The 20,473-nt window shown below is 45.7% G+C and overlaps 1 protein-coding gene across 5 annotated transcripts in view; it reads left to right on the top strand.

The window, feature by feature from the left end:
• atp11c (ATPase phospholipid transporting 11C (ATP11C blood group)) overlaps positions 1 to 18,498 on the top strand; it is a 30,682-nt gene extending 12,184 nt beyond the window's left edge. Inside the window, exons 2-30 of one of the 5 annotated variants that reach the window (XR_003798081.1) lie at positions 1,455 to 1,574; positions 2,595 to 2,684; positions 5,883 to 5,963; positions 6,308 to 6,415; positions 6,600 to 6,728; positions 6,807 to 6,895; positions 7,620 to 7,670; positions 8,109 to 8,173; positions 8,261 to 8,342; positions 8,642 to 8,792; positions 9,434 to 9,631; positions 9,899 to 10,069; positions 10,295 to 10,476; positions 10,571 to 10,642; positions 10,749 to 10,822; positions 10,946 to 11,049; positions 11,186 to 11,367; positions 11,466 to 11,732; positions 11,936 to 12,113; positions 12,298 to 12,400; positions 12,493 to 12,638; positions 12,847 to 12,906; positions 13,210 to 13,337; positions 13,437 to 13,572; positions 13,676 to 13,741; positions 14,127 to 14,230; positions 14,341 to 14,497; positions 15,401 to 15,697; positions 17,969 to 18,498. Coding sequence is in view for 4 of the 5 variants with exons in the window: in XM_018733390.2 (XP_018588906.1) it covers positions 1,455 to 1,574; positions 2,595 to 2,684; positions 5,883 to 5,963; positions 6,308 to 6,415; positions 6,600 to 6,728; positions 6,807 to 6,895; positions 7,620 to 7,670; positions 8,109 to 8,173; positions 8,261 to 8,342; positions 8,642 to 8,792; positions 9,434 to 9,631; positions 9,899 to 10,069; positions 10,295 to 10,476; positions 10,571 to 10,642; positions 10,749 to 10,822; positions 10,946 to 11,049; positions 11,186 to 11,367; positions 11,466 to 11,732; positions 11,936 to 12,113; positions 12,298 to 12,400; positions 12,493 to 12,638; positions 12,847 to 12,906; positions 13,210 to 13,337; positions 13,437 to 13,572; positions 13,676 to 13,741; positions 14,127 to 14,230; positions 14,341 to 14,497; positions 16,791 to 16,889 (3,393 nt within the window). In the remaining variant the exon portion in view is untranslated. Of the gene's footprint in view, positions 1 to 1,454; positions 1,575 to 2,594; positions 2,685 to 5,882; positions 5,964 to 6,307; positions 6,416 to 6,599; positions 6,729 to 6,806; positions 6,896 to 7,619; positions 7,671 to 8,108; positions 8,174 to 8,260; positions 8,343 to 8,641; positions 8,793 to 9,433; positions 9,632 to 9,898; positions 10,070 to 10,294; positions 10,477 to 10,570; positions 10,643 to 10,748; positions 10,823 to 10,945; positions 11,050 to 11,185; positions 11,368 to 11,465; positions 11,733 to 11,935; positions 12,114 to 12,297; positions 12,401 to 12,492; positions 12,639 to 12,846; positions 12,907 to 13,174; positions 13,338 to 13,436; positions 13,573 to 13,675; positions 13,742 to 14,126; positions 14,231 to 14,340; positions 14,498 to 15,400; positions 15,698 to 16,790; positions 16,894 to 17,968 lie in introns of those variants that run through there. The other 4 variants (XM_018733391.2, XM_018733390.2, XM_018733393.2 and 1 more) reach the window with 4 other exon arrangements.
• Positions 18,499 to 20,473: the final 1,975 nt, after the last annotated feature.

Raw genomic sequence — 20,473 nt, 5'->3', positions numbered from 1 at the left:
CTCTCTAGAATTGCTCTTAATTGTTCTGTTCTCCACTTGTCCTCTCTTGAAAGCAGTGTTTCTATAGTCCTTGTGACTTAATCTATAAATCTGGTTGCTGGTCATCCCTTTTTTCCTTCAACTTTTGACATGTCCAAAGTATAACCTCAGTCATCATTAATGCTTCCGGTGAGAGTTTGTGGTTCATTTGATAAAACATCCATCTGTATGTTATCCCTGGTTGTCCATGGCATCCTTCAAGTCTTCTCCAACAGCACAGTTCAAAGGAGTCCATGTTTTTCCTCTCCTGCTTTATGGATGTTCAGCTTTCATTTCAGTATAGTGTTATAGAAAATATTGGTTGAAAGTTTTCTTTTTGTGGGCACATGGGCATACTAGAGGACCTTTTTCAGATCTTTCATGGCAAGTTTGTTTGCTTGAGAGCTGTGTTATGGTTTCCATATCTTTCAGTGGAGTAGATGTACTCACATCTATGTGCACTTTTGTCAGAATTATACAAGGTTTCTTCTTTCTTGCATTTTGTTATATGTTTGGCAGTTCTCATCTCCTTTTTCCCTTTACTAATGTTCAGGTCCCTTCTCCTTCCCTGCACCTGATGCCTGTCTGTCTGTCCCAGTGTCTGTGTGCTTGCCAAGCCCCCAGTTACTGCTTGTGGAACTGACTGAGCTCAGATGGAACTGGATGGCATGCCAGACTCTGATTCCTTCCCAATCCCAGTCCTTTTGAATTATTCATACCTCCTGTCACAATCATGCAGCTGTGACTGGGAATACTGGGGCTGGGGGTGTGGAAAGCAGGGATAGCTGAAGCCAAATGAGAGTATGGTGGGGTTTACTGACAGAGCTTTAACAGCTGATCGCTTCCAGTCTTATGAGTCCCCACTGTTAATGTTAGGGGTCAGCATTGATGGGATGGGGTAATAGGCTGTTAAAAACGTGCCATAGCTACATCTCCATGTGCAATCATGTGACTGGCATTACTGTGGAGGGTTCTGGTTTTGTCTGGTCTAATGGTGGCCTTAAACCAGTTTTTGCTATGCAGTTGTTAAAGGGAGGTGGTTAATTCTCCTAAAGTTAGTTGACCCCATCCACCCTTAGCACATCTATTGTCTGGACTCATCAAAATATACTTGGTTTATCAGTGTCCTTTTGGCCAACGTAAGATTTTGGGCAGTTAAGAACAGAAGCTAATAAATGAGCCCAAGCACGGACTGAGTTAATCACACTTCTGAGGACGGTTTGTGCACTTGTGTGGGTGTATGTGTGAGCACTCACACTGAGAGATGCATGTGCATGTTTTTAGCCTCTTATCTCACAGATGGATCAGCAGTGACATGTTGGTCAGCACTTTTCAGCCTTCTCAGTTCTGTACCCCTGAGTATCTTGGGCTTGATCTTAAGGGTCTGTTTCGTGATGATCATACTGTAACTCCTGTCATTGTCCCTCTGTCTGCAGTTTGGGGGAGACGAGAGACGTGTTGATAGTAGGACAGTCTACGTGGGACACCAGCCCTGCCCCTCCACGCAGGCCTTTGTCCCGCCTAAATTCTGTGACAACAGGATCGTGTCATCCAAGGTAGGGGCCCTTCAAGCCTGTTGTTCTGAACCAAATTTCAAGCCTGCCCAGCGGGTGACGTACAAGACACTTAAGTTTAGTTCATTGGTAGGGTTAGGGTTAGCTGCAAGACTAAATTCTGTCATTCTTCTGTCCCTAGTACCTGCTGAACTCCTGCTTACTCAGTTATACCTTTTTTTTTTTTCCAGAAGACTATTTCTCTTTTTCCTTTCACTTCCAAGCAGAGACAGTCTATACTTATTTATCTTGTCCCTTCCCCACCCTCTCTGTGATGTTACTCTAGTTCCTTCCATTTTTTTCCTCTGCAAAATGTCAGAGTGGTTCAGCCAGTCCTTTAAGGTTAGAGAGTTGTTTCCACTTAAGCTTTACAGTGTAAACATGCCTTAATTACCCTCAGTTTTTTTTTTTTTTTTTTGGTTGTTTACATTCCCTAAGCCCCCTGCTCACTTCCCTGACTGCCATTTATCACCCTCCCCTGCCCCCCTTCCCAACTCAGTTAAGGGGACTCTGGGTAATTCAGATCGTGACCTTGGTCCTTGGTATCCAACATATTAATATCACAAGTAGAAAATCAAGTCTGAGAGGAGTACCATTCAGCTACATGATATAAATATTTGGGGTAGCTGGTAGTGCAGTGCTTGTGATCAAAGGTTATAGGTTCAGGTCCTAGGGGAGAATGTTTTATTGTATGTTTTAGGAGGAACTGTGACACCAGTTTCTTTGAGTCAAACCTAAAAAAACCTGTAGAGTATGGGTCCGCAGATGGCATAGTGGTTAAAACCATTCCTTTTCAATCTGAAAGTTCCCAGTTTAAATGCTTACTGCCAATGAGCATGGTACTTACCCTGAAACTGCCCCAGTAAAAAATTATCCAACTGCTTGAATGGGGTAATTAGGTTGATTAGTGTACAAAACTAACATAGGAATTGACTTTGGAGAAGAGGTGAGCTACATAATGATAATTATACTGTGAATGATGAGGCACTTAAGATACTGACTCGTCGGTCCATTTGTTTGCAGTACACAGTGTGGAACTTCCTACCAAAGAACCTGTTTGAACAGTTCAGGAGAATCGCCAACTTCTACTTCTTGATCATATTCCTGGTCCAGGTGAGTGGTTGTTGTGACTGTCGATTTGGTGCGTTGGCAGCTAACCATGCGTGGCTGTTGTTGAAAAGCTTAAGTACTTCCGCAAGTCAGCGTATACTATCCTTTTTCTACACACCAGTTTACTGTGGTGGAATGAGCCACACTTGAAAATGAAGTCTTAATAGTTCACTACTGTCGCACATTTTAACTTAAATTCTCTGTCCTTGAAGAATCAGATTTGTGTATTTGTAGTATGTGCTAATGCATATTTCAGTGAATCTGTAATGCAGCCGATGCTTGTGCTGTGTGTGTGGTCTTCCCTCCACTGGCTGTTGTGGTTGATACAGACTTGCATGTGCCTGCTGTTGGTCCGGCATTGCAGCCCACATGGCATTTTACAACCTGGCAGACCACTGTAGATTAGATCTTGAGCAGAACACACATATCTACTGTATACAGCATATACCATTGTCTGCAGGGTATGCTCATGCTTGCAGGGCACATTCCCCAGCACACCTCAGCAACATGCACAGTACGCAGGTTCTGTGTCTGTCTGTCTGCTTTCATATTACACACACGCAATGTCTACAACCACTTGTCCCGAGTGTGGTCGCGGCAAACCAGAGTCTAACTTGGCAATGCAGGGCACAAGGTTGAAGGGGGAGGGGAGACACCCCGGACAGGACGTCAGTCCACCGCAAGGCACCCCAAGCCCCCCAGTTTCATATTAGTCCCAGTTATTAATTCTGCCACTCTGCACATGTCTCTTTTATACACTTGGTTGTTTATCTCTCTCTCTGAGGTTGATATTATTAAACTAAAATACACTTGAGGAATTGGATTGACATATGCATGGCTATGCACGCCCTCTTGAACGTTTTCACTTTAAAGTCTAGAAATAGACGCTTTACATCTCTGGAGGCCTCGTGCCAATGCAGAATCTCCATTCAGAGCCTCTGTTCCCATCCTCCACAGAGAAGCTACTTAAAGCCTGCGGTGTCCCTGTGCTTCACCTGGCCGTACCCTTTTTTCTCAGTTCACCTGAGGATGGGTAGAAGAGGACTGTTAGGATTTGGGGATTGTTAGGGATGAAGGGTTGTGGCTGTCGTTAGAGGAGGACAGTGCCGTGGGTTGTCTGCAGCATGACCGGTGGAACCTGTGTCTTCAGCACTTTCCAGCGGTCGTCCTCTTAGTGCAGTTAATCGCACCGGCCCCAGTGCCCCGCCAATGGGCTTTATCAATTTATTAGATCGAAAAACGATGCGCTGCACTTCCCTTGTACTGCATCCATCACCCCTCGACGCAGCCCCCCAGGCAGCTGGAGGACTTGTTTCTGCTGAATGGACCTGCTCTCATTAGGGTGGTGAGGGCTGGGGGGGGGAGGGCTTTTAATAAAACTGAGCTGTTCCATCTCTCGGGGAAACAGGACTGCCGAGTCCCTGCAGCACACCCACTGCCTGGGTCAAAAGTATTTTACCCAGCATGCTTGGTGCTGTGGCAATAAGAGCTCTCCTGACCACCAACTGTCTTTGACCTGCAAGGATGGTCAATTCAGTGGGAACAGGTTCACTGACCACCCTGTGGGATAGGCATTTCTGGAGGAGCTGTGTTCTTACCTTTTACCAGCCTGCGGACATACACAGTTGTGTTGTCTTGAAGGTCCACGGTGACCGCAGCCTACTTCTCCCAGTTTGGGATATCAGGTGACACCACCCAGGGTTCATGCCCGTCCTTGTCAGACTTAAGATACGTCTCTGTGTTAGAGAAAGCCTGAAAGCATCGAAACTTGGTCCTGCTCACCTGGGGTGGGGCCAGGGCATGCTCGTACATGTGTGTTACGCGTGTTTTTCACCTTGTGAATTTGCTGCTTTGCCTCCAATTTTCCCTTTATATATATATATATATATATATATATATGTATGTATGTATTCCTTTTGTCTAGACTGACTGAATCTACAGGGTATGACTGTATGTATACACTCAACAGTTTGAGTGCCATAGCAGGAAAGGTTTTCTCTCTCTCTGTCCTCAAAGCATTCGGTTAGGGTTGATAAGGAAATGATGTGCTGTGTTCATTCTGCAGCAGTTCTCAGAGATTTGGAAAACATGTGGGTTGATTTCAGTCCTCTGTCCAGTTAATCCTACACAGGAACTGCCCAGGTTGTCCAAGTAGGCTCACTTTTTGCTAGTAATATATACAGGCCTTTCTGTGCAGTTCTAATTTGCAATGTACTAATAATGTTCTTATCACCCTTTTCTTATTTAGAGAAGGATTATTACTTTTCCTGTGGAATGCAGCTGCTTTTTTTTCTCCAAACAAATCTGTCTTGTGACTGGTGCTCTCTTTAGGGGGGTAGGGGAGGGCAGTGAAGCTGGGACCTTGAGCAGATTGTGTGGGACTGCAGGGTTGAAGCACGGCTGTATTGGGGAGACCATGCAGCTACATGCTCCTGGTCGGCATGTTTTATTTGTGTATTGTTTCTTTAATGTTGTCCATGCACTAAAAGTGGAGGAAAAGTGGAACTGGACATATGAATAACAAAAAGTCTGATTCCACCCCAAAAACAACTTTTGTCCTTGATCTGAGGTGCTGATCTAAAATGGGTGCCCTGAGATGTCCACAAATGCAGTATGAATGTTTCCTTGCACAGAGTAGATGTCTGTTAAGGATCTGTTGGACTGAGAGTACTTGACTCTTGCCTCAGTGAGCACAGAGTTTGAGTCATCATACACCCTCTCGCCCCTCCTCTCCGCCTACATTGTGTGACGATGGGAGGGAGAACTGCCCTCTGCACTGGCCTTTAAATGCACTTACCCTTATCCGGTGCAGCTTTGGCCTCAGTTCCGTTGTCCTTGTTTGTTAGTGACAGTTAACCAGCATGGAGCGATCCTCAGAGAGGCCTGGTAAAGGCTGCTATGGTAACTGTTCCTAGGTAACAGCTTTTTTTTTTTTTTTTTTTTTAATAAAGTGAGGAGATTAATTCTCCATACCTCTTGGGGGAGCTACCTCAATTAGCAACTGAAATGCACCTCGTACACCAGTTGAAGTGGCTCGGAATCAAAATTAAACACTCAGCCCTTCAAGGCCAGCATGCTGTGAGAAATCAGTCAGCCCTGGCACAAAATATCATATGAGCTAGAGTGATGTGATCTAATGTTTATGGTTGAATGGTGCTTCTCTGGAATCTGAGGTTTTCTGTCTCCACTCCCTTCCCCCAGGTGATTGTGGACACTCCCACCAGCCCTGTGACCAGCGGTCTGCCCTTGTTTTTTGTCATCACTGTGACAGCCATCAAACAGGTGAGCGATGGCTAGTCCTCACGGCTACCCTCAGTTTCTGATTTTTAACTAACACCGCTTTAAAGATTTTATGGTGGTAAAGTTGTAAAACTTGAGGAGTTTGAAAGCCCTTCATACAGATGCTGATTTTTTTTGGAAACCCCTCCTGTTGGCTGAGGTAGACACACAGATGCGCCACTTGTACTGTTTTGGCTTTAGTCTGGCTGTCTGGCCTGCCTCTCGATCTTCTTGAGAGGCACCCTAGGATAGGGCTTCCTTTTCTTGAGTGTGTGGGATGGCGTAGCTTTTTGGCTGGATGTCGGGAAGACAGACCAGGTGACCCTGACCAGTCTCAACTCCACTAGGGCTATGAGGACTGGCTGCGACATAAAGCAGACAATGAGGTGAACAACTACCCAGTCAATGTGCTGGAGAATGGCCGGCGAACCCAGAAGGAGAGCAAGAAGATAAAGGTATCTTTTTCAGCTGCTAAATTATATCTGTTAAGACCAGCGTTAGTTTGTGTTGAACCGAGTTATTGTCTCTTGGCATGTTCTGATAGAACACACATTTATTGATGCTCATTCACCATTAAGGGCGCTTGCATGCATGGGATTACCCCTCAGGTGGGTGTAAAGCTTTCCTTGTGGTGGCCAGGTGGGTGACATCGTGGAGGTTCTGGAGGATGAGACGTTCCCCTGTGACCTGATCCTGTTGGGGTCCAGCCGGGACGACGACACCTGCTTTGTCACCACGGCCAGTCTAGACGGGGAGTCCAACCACAAGGTAGCATGACTGGGAGGTACTGTTTTCGGATTTCTCAATCTCCTGATGAATCTCATAAGACTCTTCTCCTCCTTATAGACACACTACACAGTGCCTGACTTGGAGAGTGACCTGGAAGTGCTTAACGCTACAATCGAATGTGAGCAGCCTCAACCTGACCTCTACAAGTAAGACCAAAAACTGTGTGGGGGGGGCTCGGTGGCTACCCTTGCCCGCCTTGTATAAAGCTCAATCCCCTGAAGCTCGTTACGGTGCTGTGAGCTCTTGCTTTTCATCCACAATGTGCAGATTGATGTAGCACCTTTGAATGCGTTTGTCTTTTTTTTATGGTGTTCATAATGTAGCACTGGGGCTCATCTTTCATTGGTTAATAAAAATTATTAATTTTTGCCAGGAGGTGCAGATGGCCCAGTAAACTTTATTTGAATTTTCACCCTCGTGTGACCATGATGTTCCAAGCGATTTCTGTAAAGGGAATTTAAAGGGAACTGGGACTGTGCATAGATTGTGCATTGTTTTTTTTTTTTTTTTTCTTTCCCTGACGTGTGTGTTGCTTTGGCAAAACACACCTGCTAAATGAATAAATGTAAACAAAGATAGTTTTCCCTACTACAGAAGTAATGGTTTGGCTCCACCATCTGTTTGGAAGTACTCATTACACTCTGACTCAAGACAGCTGTAGCAGAACCAAAGTTATAAGGATTTCAGAAACAAATGTAGATTGTTTTTGGATATCAAACAAGCAGGGCAAAAATTGCAATTTCACTTGGGAATCTGGCTAGGACTGTTTAACCAGTAGAGCACTTTAGCCCTTCAGGATCAGACCCTCCTGCCATTTCATTCCTGTCTCTCCTGCTGCTAACAAGGTGGCATCTCTCCCTTCCTCCGCAGGTTTGTTGGTAGGATGCACATCCACAAGGATGGCCAGGAGCCAGCCGTGCGGTGAGCTATTTAAACCCCTTCCCTGTTTGGCGACTGTGTAACCTATTCTCGACACTGCCTCTTATCTTGCCAGTTCAGCAGTGTATCCTAATAGCCTGATTCTAGCTTACCTGCCCCCATCCATCCATTCTATCATTTGCTGCTAGTTTTGCCTCCATGTAGCGTGTAGCGCCCTTTGTAATCATTTTCCACCAGACCCACCTGTCTTCCACCCCACCTCTTATCTTTGCACCCTTTCTTCCTGTCATCACTTACCGGCTGCAGTTTTCTTGATTTGTGAACTCCAGACAGATTGCTAAGCACTTGTAGATGCTGCAGACTGCATGGTAGTCAAGAGAATCACACAACCTTTTCTCAGTCTCTGCGGGTAGTTTCCGTTGTGGTGCCATCTCCAATTCGAGACATGTTAATACTTGACCACTTGCTCCTTCTCTCCAGGTCTCTGGGCCCCGAGAACCTTCTGCTGAAAGGAGCTACCCTAAAGAACACCAGGGTGGTTTATGGTGAGTGCCTATATAAGTGACTTAGTGACCTTCCCCCTGGCTTCACTGCAGTTGCTGAATACCTTCTCTTCTCCCATCTCCCCACAGGAGTGGCAGTCTACACAGGCATGGAGACCAAGATGGCCCTCAATTACCAGGGCAAGTCTCAGAAACGCTCTGTTGTGGAGAAGTAAGAGTTTTCTCATTACAGGGGGTATTTGGGCTTCTGTTACAGAGCATTGGGACATAGAAAAAAAGGTGAGGGCCACGGAGGAAGTATTTAAACCTCTCTTGATAAAAGTGCATTGGTGTCTGTCCCTGGGGAAGTTGCACAGCTTGAAGTGCTAGTTGACCTGTGTGTATATTGGGATTATTTTGGACTATTGATAAGCTTTATTAATGTTTATAAAGACATTTAGGCAAAAAAAAAAAAAAAAACTGGGGCACAGCTGTTCTCTGCAGGTGCACATGTGCTTTTGTTTCACTCAGGTCCATCAATGGGTTCCTTCTGGTGTATCTGTGCATCCTGCTGAGCAAAGCGCTCGTGTGCACCACACTCAAGTACGTGTGGCAGAACCAGCGTGGACAAGATGAGCCCTGGTACAACCAGAAGACACAGAAAGAGAAAGAAGCCAATATGGTGAGACCATTGTGTCCTGATGGCTAATACTGGAAATGCCACCACATAAATACATAGACCATAGTGTCCTTTTATTCCAGAATTTACTTGAAATAAGTGATTGAGTATGGAAGAGGTGTCGGTCTTTCCTAAATTTGTACAAGTGGCCCTTGACTTACAACATTTTTTGAAACTTTGTAACATCTAGTTTCAACCACTTCATCTGCTCTGTGATAACGTGGGCTGATTGCGCTATATATCTTATTGACTCAGCTGGTGTGCCTATCAGCGATTGCACTTTGTTTACAGAAATGTTTTGTTTGCAGAATCTTTCGTTCATGATTCCATTTACATTGCATTTACGATAGCTAGCAATCAAAAATGGGAGTATTTAGGTTCTCCAGAAAAGTAAAAGTGAAAGAAAAGCAGATTTAGATATATTGAAAATAGTAGTGGGCCCAGATAATTACTGTTCTGTACTGTTATCCACTACATCATCCCCTGCAGCAGTGAATTTGTCTGACCCTCACTTGAGCTGTGCTTAGGCAGTCCTCCGCTGCGATGTCTCATCCTATTGTTGTCAGCTGTTCTCCACTTTGATGTTACATCCTGCAACTGCAACTGATTGGTGGCTCTGGGCCACCTCTGTCTGTGTATTGCAGTTCTTGAAGATGTTTACGGACTTCCTTTCCTTCATGGTTCTCTTCAACTTCATCATCCCCGTGTCCATGTATGTTACTGTGGAAATGCAGAAATTCCTGGGCTCTTTCTTTATCACCTGGGACCGGGATTTCTATGACCGGGAGATCCAGGAGGGGGCACTGGTGAACACATCTGACCTCAATGAGGAGCTGGGTCAGGTGAGGGAGGGTGCATTCTGCAGTAGGTTCATGCCTTAAGGTCCTCTGTTGCTTGGCGCACAGTTGAAATATTGTGGTTGTAAATTAGTCGACAATTGGTTTGCCGCATGGTTACTTGGCATTAAAGGGGACTGACTGTTAATGATTTATGTCAGCAGTGTGATTTTGTCCAGTGTAATTGTCCTTTCTTACCGCTCCCACCTGTTCATGGCCTGGAGGTTTCAGCAGCTCAGCCACCCAAGGTGCAGTTCCTCTTCCTACCTGCAGGTGGAGTATGTGTTCACTGACAAGACCGGCACCCTCACACAGAACAACATGGAGTTCATTGAATGCAGCATCGACGGCTTCCAGTACAAGTACCAGGACTCGCGCACAGAACTGGATGGGTTTTGTGTGACGGATGGTCCGGTCAGCAAGTTGCAGCAGAAAGCAGGAAGGGTATGTTGTGCCTGGGTTGGTACGAGTCTGGCCAAAGTAGTTTACCTCTGTTTCTACAGTGTCAGGCAGTGTAGATGAGAAAAATATTAAATATTTGTAAGATCGACAAGTTGGAATTTGACTAGAAATGGAAAATCCAAGTGACAGCAGGCTGTTCTAGCAGGGTAAGGGATTTTGTTTGGTACCAATTGTTTCCATTAACTCTGCCCCTCTTTCCCTCTCCAGGAGAAGGAGGAGTTGTTCCTCCGGGCTCTGTGTCTGTGTCACACTGTTCAGGTGAAAGAGGCAGGGCAGGGGGTTGGATTTGCCGACCAGGTAGATGGAGTGGACGTGGCCAGCGCAGTGGAACAGCGTGGATTCATTGCCTCCTCTCCAGATGAGGTGGCATTGGTCAAAGGAGCCATGAAGTAAGAGCATATGGTACAGAGTGCAATGTTTAGCAAATTTTAAATAGTTCAATACATGTTACCACACAAAGTTCTCATCTTTCCTGCCTTTCAGGTACGGGTTCACTTTCCTGGGCTTGGAAAGCAAAAGCATGAAAATATTGAACAGGAATAATAAGATTGAGAAGTAAGTCTAGATGGAAGCAGAGACATTACCTGTGAACACTTTGAATGTTACTTATTTTTTCATAAATGATGAACTCAAGGTTTCTTTCACCATTTGTGCTTTGAAGGTATGAGCTGCTACATGTGTTAAACTTTGACCCAGTGCGAAGACGCATGAGTGTGATCGTCAGATCTCCAGATGGTGAGTCCTGCAGTAGTCATGGAACAGCTTTGTTGAACACTGAACTCCAGGAGGCCTGTTGCTCACCTTTTTTTTTCCTCTTCTCTCCCCTCTGTGTTTTTGTGTTCTCTCCTTGATCACCAGGGGAGACACTGCTGTTTTGCAAAGGAGCTGACTCCTCCATCTTCCCACGTGTCAGGCAAGAGGAGGTGGAACGCATACGCATGCACGTGGAGCGCAACGCCACGGTGAGAGCCGTGCCAGCCCTGTCCATACACCGTTACTCGGGCTACACGCACAGCTAATACAATTTAGGTCAGCTGAAAAGCTTGGAAAGTAAAAGCCTGTGCGTTGTCTGTGTTTGCACTTGCCGTTGTGCTGCAGGAGGGCTACCGAACACTCTGCGTGGCCTACAAGCGGCTCACCGATGAGGTGTTTGCACGGGTGGATGCAGAGCTGAGGGAGGCGCGGCTGGCTTTACAGGACAGGGAGGAGAGGCTCGTGGCAGTCTACAACCAAGTGGAGAAAGGGATGAATCTAATTGGAGCCACAGCAGTGGAGGACAGGTCTGAACTGCTGATCCACTGGCTCTCGTTGTCAATCTGACTGGTGTGGCCATCAATGGCCAACCCACTGATTGATCACTTGGTCCAACACCCCCTAGACTGCAGGAGGAGGCAGCCGAGACCATGGAGGCCCTGCAGAGTGCCGGCATAAAGGTGTGGGTGCTGACAGGGGACAAGATGGAGACTGCCAAGTCCACCTGCTATGCCTGCCGGCTCTTTCAGCGCAGCACTGAGTTACTAGAGCTGACAGTGCGCACCCTGGAGGAAGGAGGCCGCAAGCGCGGGGAGCGCCTGCATGAGCTGCTACTGGACTACCACAAGAGGGCAGTGCAGGATGCACCACCTCCAAAAGGAGGGGTCACAAGGTCAGTTAAGGGCAGGAGTTTGGGATGTTGAACTGTGTATAAATAATGTTCTGTATGTGGGTCGCTGTGGGTATCAAAGACATAGTAAGGAACTCCTGGAAAAGCCTGTGGGGGAAATTTGACTGAAACCTGCAAGTATAAGAGAACTTACAGCATGGCTGAATGAGGCCCTTACTGCATGCATGCGTGTTTGTGCAAAACAGGACCTGGTCTTCGGCTGCTCAGGAGTATGGCTTCATCATCGACGGCACAACACTGTCTCTGCTGCTGAACGCCTCCTCAGATGTAGTCTCCAGCAACTACAGGAGTCTTTTTCTCCAGATCTGCCAAAACTGCACGGCTGTCCTGTGTTGCCGCATGGCGCCGCTGCAGAAAGCCCAGGTGGAGTTGGTGGGGCCTTTTTGTGGCGTGGGGAAAACGTTACCATAGCCTTTTTTTGCTTGTAGTAAACAACACATTGCACTGTTACTTGGAAACCGCAACTTAAATGTCCTTTGCTCTGTGTACCTCAAAAGACAGCACAGGGTGTCTTACATTTTCTTACAGTTCATGTCTTCCTCTGCAGATAGTGAAGATGGTGAAAAATTCAAAAGGAAATCCCATCACCCTGTCAATCGGGGATGGGGCTAATGATGTCAGCATGATTCTGGAAGCACATGTGGGCATTGGTGAGCTCTTTAACCTCCTGATTTGTACCTTAAGGATAGTTTCTCTTTTTTTGTTCTCTGTACCCATTAGTTGGCCTATAACTAATTTTTAGGTATAAAGGGGAAGGAGGGCCGACAGGCGGTGCGGAACAGTGATTACGCCATTCCCAAACTAAAGCATCTGAAAAAACTGCTCTTGGCACATGGACACCTTTACTATGTGCGCATCGCCCACCTCGTTCAGTACTTCTTCTACAAGGTAGGACTGGGTGCAGTGTCCTGGGGGGACACGGGTAGAGTTTTACTTCAAACCAGGTGACATCTAAGAGGACAGAACTGATTCTAATGACAGGTTGACTTGTGTTCCACAGATGTCACTTTTTTCTATATCCTGTGTAAAGCAGCTCCACAGCCAGCAATGCATCGCTTGCACATTGTAATCCACTGTTTTGTCCCCTTGTTTGCAGAACCTCTGCTTCATCTTACCACAGTTCCTGTATCAGTTCTTCTGCGGATATTCTCAGCAGGTAAATGAAAAGGGTCCTTTTGAGCTGCAGATGCTCTTTGGCTGGATTGTGAGCAACCAGTCTGATGATTCCTGTTAATTCCCTAGCTCCTTCCCCTCTGATTAACCTTTCCTCTGTCTCCTCCTGGTATGAGTCATGCCAGAGGTGTATATAATCTCACTCAGCGTGTGCAAACAGAGTTACTTCTGTACACACTACTGACTCTGAGAGTGGATTATATATGTGTAAAGCATGTCTGCGGGTGTGCTTGTTCCTTTGTGGTATTAAGGCTCCACCCCAACCCTTCGACCCTTCCCCTCCCAGCCACTGTACGACGCAGCCTATCTGACGATGTACAACATCTGCTTCACCTCTATGCCCATCCTGGCCTATAGCCTCCTGGAACAGCACATCTGCATTGAGATCCTGCTTGAGAATGCCACACTCTACAGGTGAGCAGCAGAAGTCACCTGCCCTTGTGTCATTTTCCTGTCTCATTAGATTGGTGGTTTATGATCACCACATGTATTTGTATGACACCTGGCATGCAGGGAGGTGGCGAAGAACGCCATGCTTCGGTGGGGTCCATTCCTCTGCTGGACGCTCTTGGGAATCTTCCAGGGTCTGCTCTTTTTTTTTGGGGTCCATTGCCTGTTTGGGAACTCTGCACTGCAGGACAATGGCCAGGTGAGAGCGCTACAGTCAACTTCACATCCTATGCTGTTCCAGCAGATGTTGCTTGTGGCATGGTGTTGATATGTTCTTTTTCTGCACTATGTCCCCTGCACAGGTGTTTGGGAACTGGTCCTTTGGGACAATTGTTTTCACAATCCTGGTCTTCACGGTCACCCTCAAGGTGTGTGGCAAAGCAACAAAATAGTATTTTTCGTTCTCAAAGAGCCCTAAAAGCAAAGTAACTTGTCAACCTCCAGACTTCCACAAGCTTTGACCTTGTCCGGAGCAGCAGATAGTGTAGTGGTTTGACCTTACAATCAAAAGACCCAAGTTTCAGATTTTTAGCTTGCTGGACTACCTTTAATCAGGATACTAACACTGAAATAAGTCAAAATTACCCAAATGTATAAATGGGTAAATCATTGCAAATAGTTTGCTGTACACACACAATATGTCACTTTGGAAAAAGCTAAATTAATAAATGTATATATAGTGCATAGGAAAGCACAGGTTTTCTGGTGGATGCTGGGAAATGTTTTGATTCCATCTGTCTGTCCTTCATGCAGCTCGCTCTGGACACAAGACACTGGACATGGATCAACCACTTTGTCATCTGGGGCTCACTGGCCTTCTATGTGTTTTTTAGCTTTTTCTGGGGTGGGATCATCTGGTGAGACCTCTGCCTGTAGTGCTACCCAGCCTACTAATCTCCCATCTCCCACATTTCCCTTGCACACGGTTCAACTTTCCGGAATGATGCAGACTGTCTCCTTCCTGCAGGCCCTTCCTCAAGCAGCAGCGACTCTACTTCGTCTTTGCCAACATGCTGAGCTCCGTGTCAGCCTGGCTAGTCATCATCCTGCTCATCCTGCTGAGTCTGCTCCCCGACATCCTGTGGGCAGTGCTGCGCAAACCCCGTGGTCCTCACGCACAACAGGTGCCCTTCTGCTACCACCACTGGCATATTTCCTCTATCTTCATACAACTTTTTTTTATGTCATCTACCGTTGGACATCTCAACCTAGCCCCACACGCTCAACCTGCAACTACACACCTCAGTATAGTTTCATATCCCTCATCTTCACTGCCATCTGCAGCCGTACCTCGCCATGCTCTCCATTTCCCTTGTTTTAGCCACCTCTCAGCCTCCATCCTTTAGGCCGATCTTTCTTTTCCTGTCCACAGCCCCCACCGCACTGCCAAGATATTTCCTTTAATCATCTTCCAGAACTCACTTCTTTCTGGTTCTTCCCTCAGACTTCTTCCTTCTGCCCTCAGTGCCCCCCAACCCCACTGTACTCCACCAATCCTCTAGCTTCATCTCTGATTAAAAAAATTTTAGTTTTGTTTCAGAAAGTCACCTATTCCGTCTTATCTGTATAAAATCACCATTCATCCATTCAGTCTCTCTGCCCTTTGTTCTCTTGCTCTCTTATTTCTCCTTGATTTCAGCTTTATCTGCCCACTATTGGACCGTAGAGGTTCCTGCCATGTTTTTATAGTTGTATCTACTTGCTAACCAGCAAACGAGAAAGTCCACATTGGCACTAACCTTGTTGTTGGTTCAAGGCCTGGGCTGATCTCCCCACCACCTTTGGATGTTTTTGCTAATTTTTTTCAGTAGTAAATAGAGCTCTGGTTTGTATGCTGAGATGAGATGGATCCCAAAATATTTATTGTAGATATTATCTGGTCTATATGTCTACAGATTTAGGGTCTGGCAGATCATTCTCATCCACTGACCTGTTTGTGCTTTCACCCCCAATTTATACAGTTTTTTCCCCTTCCTCACTCTTACCACCTTTCTTTCCTTTCCTTGTTGTTCTGTGTGCTGTTGTAGATGAAGAGACGCCTTCCTTCTTCTGGAACGTCCACTATCTTCATGCTGTCCCAGACCCCCAGCACTCACAGCTTCTCCTGGAGTGACTGAGGTCTTTTCCCTGCTCTTCTCTCCTCTCTCCTGGTGGTGTGGCCATTGCTGGTTTCTCAACTCTCTGCCTTTCCCCTCACTCCTCTTGGCTGTCAGCCCTGACCCCCATCTCAGAGGTGACACCAGGCAGCTGATCTGAAAACTATTGTGTGGCACCAAATGATACATCGCTATATTCTCTTTATCCGACAACCACTTATCATTGAGGTGTGGATAGTATATTTATTGGATATCATGTCTGAAAAGTGCCATATGTTGCATGGACCCAGGTACATTACTGAACTAATTGCACATTTTTGTTACTGTGCTGAAGTACCATTATTTGTTTTGACGCTGCCCTACGCAGCTGCCCTGCCCTACCTCAGACATTATCGCACGCTTTTGACTGCTTTCGATTACTCTTGATTACTTGGTCACTCCCCCCCCCAACCATTTTTATTTTAAATTATTTATGGGAGGGCTGTTGGATAAAGAAGAACCGCTGCAGCAGGAAGGCCTTGGGGCCAAGGACTGATCTGAGAAGCTAGCATATCTCAGTCATCTAGTCAGGGTGCTACAGTTAAGAGACTTATCTCCCTGGGGTTGAAATGTTTCTTCTCTTAACGTCACCAGTTGTGAGTGTATCTTACTGCACACTTTGGGTGATCAGCTGCTATTTCACCATCTCACCGACCGTGTTTGCAATGTTAATTCAAGGACAGTTGTTCTCCACATTGCTGGCACAGTGCTGGAGCTGCCCAACCCCTTATCCCCTCTGCCTGGCATTGTACCTGCTCTCTGTGCATACCAGACTGGGGGTGTGGTTGGCTTGCATGTCTGTGCTGGTGCACACTACTGCCAATCTGCATCTGTGGTCCACCACTGTGTGTGTGTGTGTGTGTGTGTGTGTGTGTGTGTGTGTGTGTGTGTGTGTGCTCGTGCGTGCACAGTGCTGTAAAACAAGAGCAAGCCAAGACCAAATCCAAGCTGCACTCAACACCTTTAATGGTGTTTGTGTTTTTTCAACGGGTAAGACCTGGGCCAAGTGTGTATAGTGTTTACTGCTCCAGGGTTCCTCTTGTTTTGCTTTTCTGAACTTTGACGAATGCATGTCCCGCTCAGTATAGCTCAGCTTATCTGTGACAACTGTAGCATGAGAAACTGATGTGGCGGTGAGTGAGTGTCTGGCGTGTATAGCAAGTGTGTGTCTAAGTGTACATACGAAAAGCTTTGTAAGTCGTCGTCCTACTTTATGTGCATTTTTCTACAATCAAGTGGTGCATTAGTGCCATCCTAAGTGTCTCCCACCTCACCCCTCCAGAAGAAGTCAGCGGGTCAGTCGAACGCAGGGGGCCCACAGTCATTCTCCAAGCCGCTGCTCATGAGAACCCTTTCAGACGAATCCAATACAGTCTTGTGACCAGGTACCAGGCTCCACCCCCCCCATGGTGTCCGCTAGGCCAGTCGCTCCCACGATCAAACTTCTTTCTCACTATGCACCTGCCAGGGCACAAAGTTCCCTAACCATATTGTATAATATAATGAAAGGAAGAAATGACAGCCTTCTGGGGGTCTGGGAGTAATGATATAGAGCTCACTTATTAATAAGCCCACGTAAATATGCCCCAGTTCCTGCTCCCTCACCCCACCTACACATCTCTCTGCCCTCGCAGGTGCTTTTTTTTTTTCAATTTCCTATCATGTTTTCCATTTAAAATCTGAAAAACACATAACAATGGTGTGGGATTCTTCTGTGTCAGCGAGGTTATGTGTTGTGTGTTGGTATGTCTCTCTGTGTTTATATTTGAAAGAGGGTTTGAAGGTGAGATCATTTCTTTGTGTCATGTTGGTCCTGGTGATGGTGGTGATTGTAGGGAGTGGTGCATGTGTCACTTGTTAATGTCCGGAGCTGCATGTCAGTGCTGTTAAGTGTAAGTGCTTCTGTTCTTCTAACCTCATATGGCTTTGCTGGATTTTTTTTTTTTTTTTTTTTTTTTTTTTTTTTGTCTGTCGTGGAATGCCCTGACTTTGTTCAAAAAAAAAAAAAAGTCTCGCTCCAGCTAGCAGCCAACCAGTCTCTAGTTCTTGGGAAAGTAGGAGTTGGTAAACACGAGACTCAGGCTAGCAGCAGTCAATGATCAAGGTCTTCTTCCTCTCCCCAAGGACAGCTTCCTGTCCATGAGAACTCCTAGGTATCTAAGAAGAGAATGGAGATGCCTCTGACTTAAGTGCACACACAGATCATGCAGAACATCAGCCTGTGTTTTAAAAATATAAAATAAACTGAGTCTTGTGTTTCCCTTTACTGTCTGTCCCAGAGCAAATGCTTAAGTTAAGTTGCTTTGTGGAAATCCAGTGCAAAGTTTGGTTTCAATATTCATGTTGACAAGGCACCATCCTGCCCCCCACTGCTGTCTTGCAACAACCAGGGCAAAGCGGGGAGCACCTAGTGAATGTGAGCATACTTGTGTGATGGAGACATTGTTTGTTCCTCCACAGATTGCCATGGTATTGCCTGTGTCGTACAAGTACCTGAAGGACCAGGATTACATCAATGTGCTGAGTGACTGACAGGACCTTCTGTTTGCTGTAGCTCCTGAATGTCCACACATTTGCCAAAATAATCATGTCCAAACAAAGAAGAGTGAAGAAGAAAAGGGTAACCATTGTACTGTAACCAATGTTCAGCATCTACCCCCACCCCGATGCAGCAGCACTGTTTCTGAAGATCAACTATGCGCTTTCACTGTGTTCAGTTCTTTTTGGCTTTTTCCTTGAAAAGAGTAGAACTTTCCAACTCTCCGGACTGTTGCCATCCAGTGCTGTATCCAGCAAAGCTCTCTTGAGCGGCTGTTCCCCATCCGTCCCATAATGCAGTGCAGTAGTTGCATGCACATAAGCTTATTGGATTACATTTCACTGTTCAGTGTTTATTTTACTACAGCTCGCTCTTTCTATTTTAAGATAAGGGCCGTGGGGTCTTTTTTTTTTTTTTTTTAAAAAAAAAAAAAAAATGCTGTGGCTGTTCACACAGCAAACCATATCACCTCTGTGCATCAGTGCTAAGCCTACATTCACTGGGAATAACCTGATGGAGCTCTTTACTGTTGTGTACCCCATACAGCTGTGCTGTTGTATGTGCCAATACTTCCACCATTTGCTGGAAGTTCTTTAAATATTCCGCTATACCTCTCAAAAAACAGGTACAACTGTGCTGCACAGCTTACCGGACAGAATATGGGTCAATATTTCTGAATGTGTGTGTGTTCAGTGAATGTCATAACTGTGATGGAAGAGGACTTTTGTTTTGATCTAATGTTGGCTTATATCTTCTTCCTCTCTGCTGTTTTACATATTTTCACAAGTGCGCACAAATGCATTTAAAAAATGCATGCAAGTTGGAGTGAGATTGTTGACAGGGTTATATCCCCTGTCTGAATCCACCTGTATGGACTTTGCTGTCTCATGCAGAATTTGGCCTGAGGCACTGTGACCCTGGGAGTGTGTAGAGGATGGATGGACCTGCTTCCAGAACTTCATACATTCCATTCGTACATGAATATAGCCACTTTTTTCTTAATACATTTGCCATATTTATTGTGATGTGTGGTTTTACCTGGAAAAATTTTTTTTAGTACCATAAATCTTAAATTTTGTTTATACTAATGTCAGCTTGTGCTAGTTCTATTCACCTGTTATTCCTGATGTGATGGAATGTTTTTGTTTCTTCTCGCCACACACTGAAGTTTTTGCACCAGTGAATGAGAAGGAAGTCCCAGACCTCATCACCAGACCAATCTGCATTTCCTGGCTATCCTTTCCATTTGGGAGATCTATTTTCTGAGTTTTAATTACATTTTTAGTTCTCTCTACATTCTATTTTGGTCTTTTATACATCTTATCTCTCTTTGTGTCTTCCCTTGTTGGAGTTAAGTTTGTGTGGAACTGTCTGACAGATCAGAGACTCCTGTAAGTGTCGGGTGGGTGTGGTCTGGGACTGTGGGAGGGTCTCCCTCCAAAGCACTACACCTGAACACCATGATGAGCTGGGGGTTTGCTGCTGAGCAGAATCCTCAATATCCACTGCTGGAGATGAGCTTTAAGGGACTCTCTTTTTCCGAAATTATTTTTGATTTTTATTCATGTGGCTTATTTGCGCTTTCATGCTTTTTTCTGTTCTTGTGCTGGAGAAGTGTAAATACAAGGTGTGTCTGCAGCTTTTTCATGTTTACCAGCGTACGAGAGGCTAGTATTGAGGACACTACTGGCCTGCCCTGAGTTTGCACCCAGGCCTGACTGGACCTCGTGGAGAAAATTTGAGGACCTGCCTGCAATGGCGAGTTACAAACCTTTAAAAGAACATCAGAGATGCTATTTTCCAAACTGAAACTAATTCTTCCGTTTGCTTGACTACAACAATAATGTCATTATAAGGTATTTTTAATGCTGCATTTTTGTCCAGCGACTTTTTATAACAGAAAAGTGCAGAGCTTTCTGCATGGGGGGGAGGCAATAACCTTCACTTCTCAGCGGAGAGGTCACTAGGGGATGCTGTGCATTGTGGGACCTTCACCAGCCAACACGGCAGCCCTGAGACAGGACCTTCAGTCCCCCCCCCCCCCCCCCCCCCTTGATCCCAGACCTCTGAACCCCTGATCTGAATGTACCTCTTCAAAGACCTGTTAAATCAATGTTCAAAAATTTCTTCTGTAATTAAAAAAAGAAAAGAAAAACTGTGTAGTTTTTTTTAAAACTGTTTGTGATTTGGTTTTTGTGTGGTCTTACTGCACAACGGTGCTCAAAGGTAACACATGCTGCTTCACAAGTGTGTGAGGTTGTGCGTGGTCTGGTTGCTGAGGATCTTCCTGCAGTGATCCAGAATGTTTTGAAAGGGGTGTGTTTGTATATCTTCCTCCCATATCATTCGGTGTGTTTGCTGGCAAGTGGGGAAGTGAGCAGTACTCACTGCACCCACTGAAGAAATGCTGATGTGTAAAAGGGAGA

This window comes from Scleropages formosus, chromosome 13 (genome assembly GCF_900964775.1).
Source record: "Scleropages formosus chromosome 13, fSclFor1.1, whole genome shotgun sequence".
NCBI lineage: Eukaryota > Metazoa > Chordata > Actinopteri > Osteoglossiformes > Osteoglossidae > Scleropages > Scleropages formosus.
Note: the sequence above shows the minus strand (reverse complement) of the source record. Positions and strands in the feature narration are given on the sequence as shown.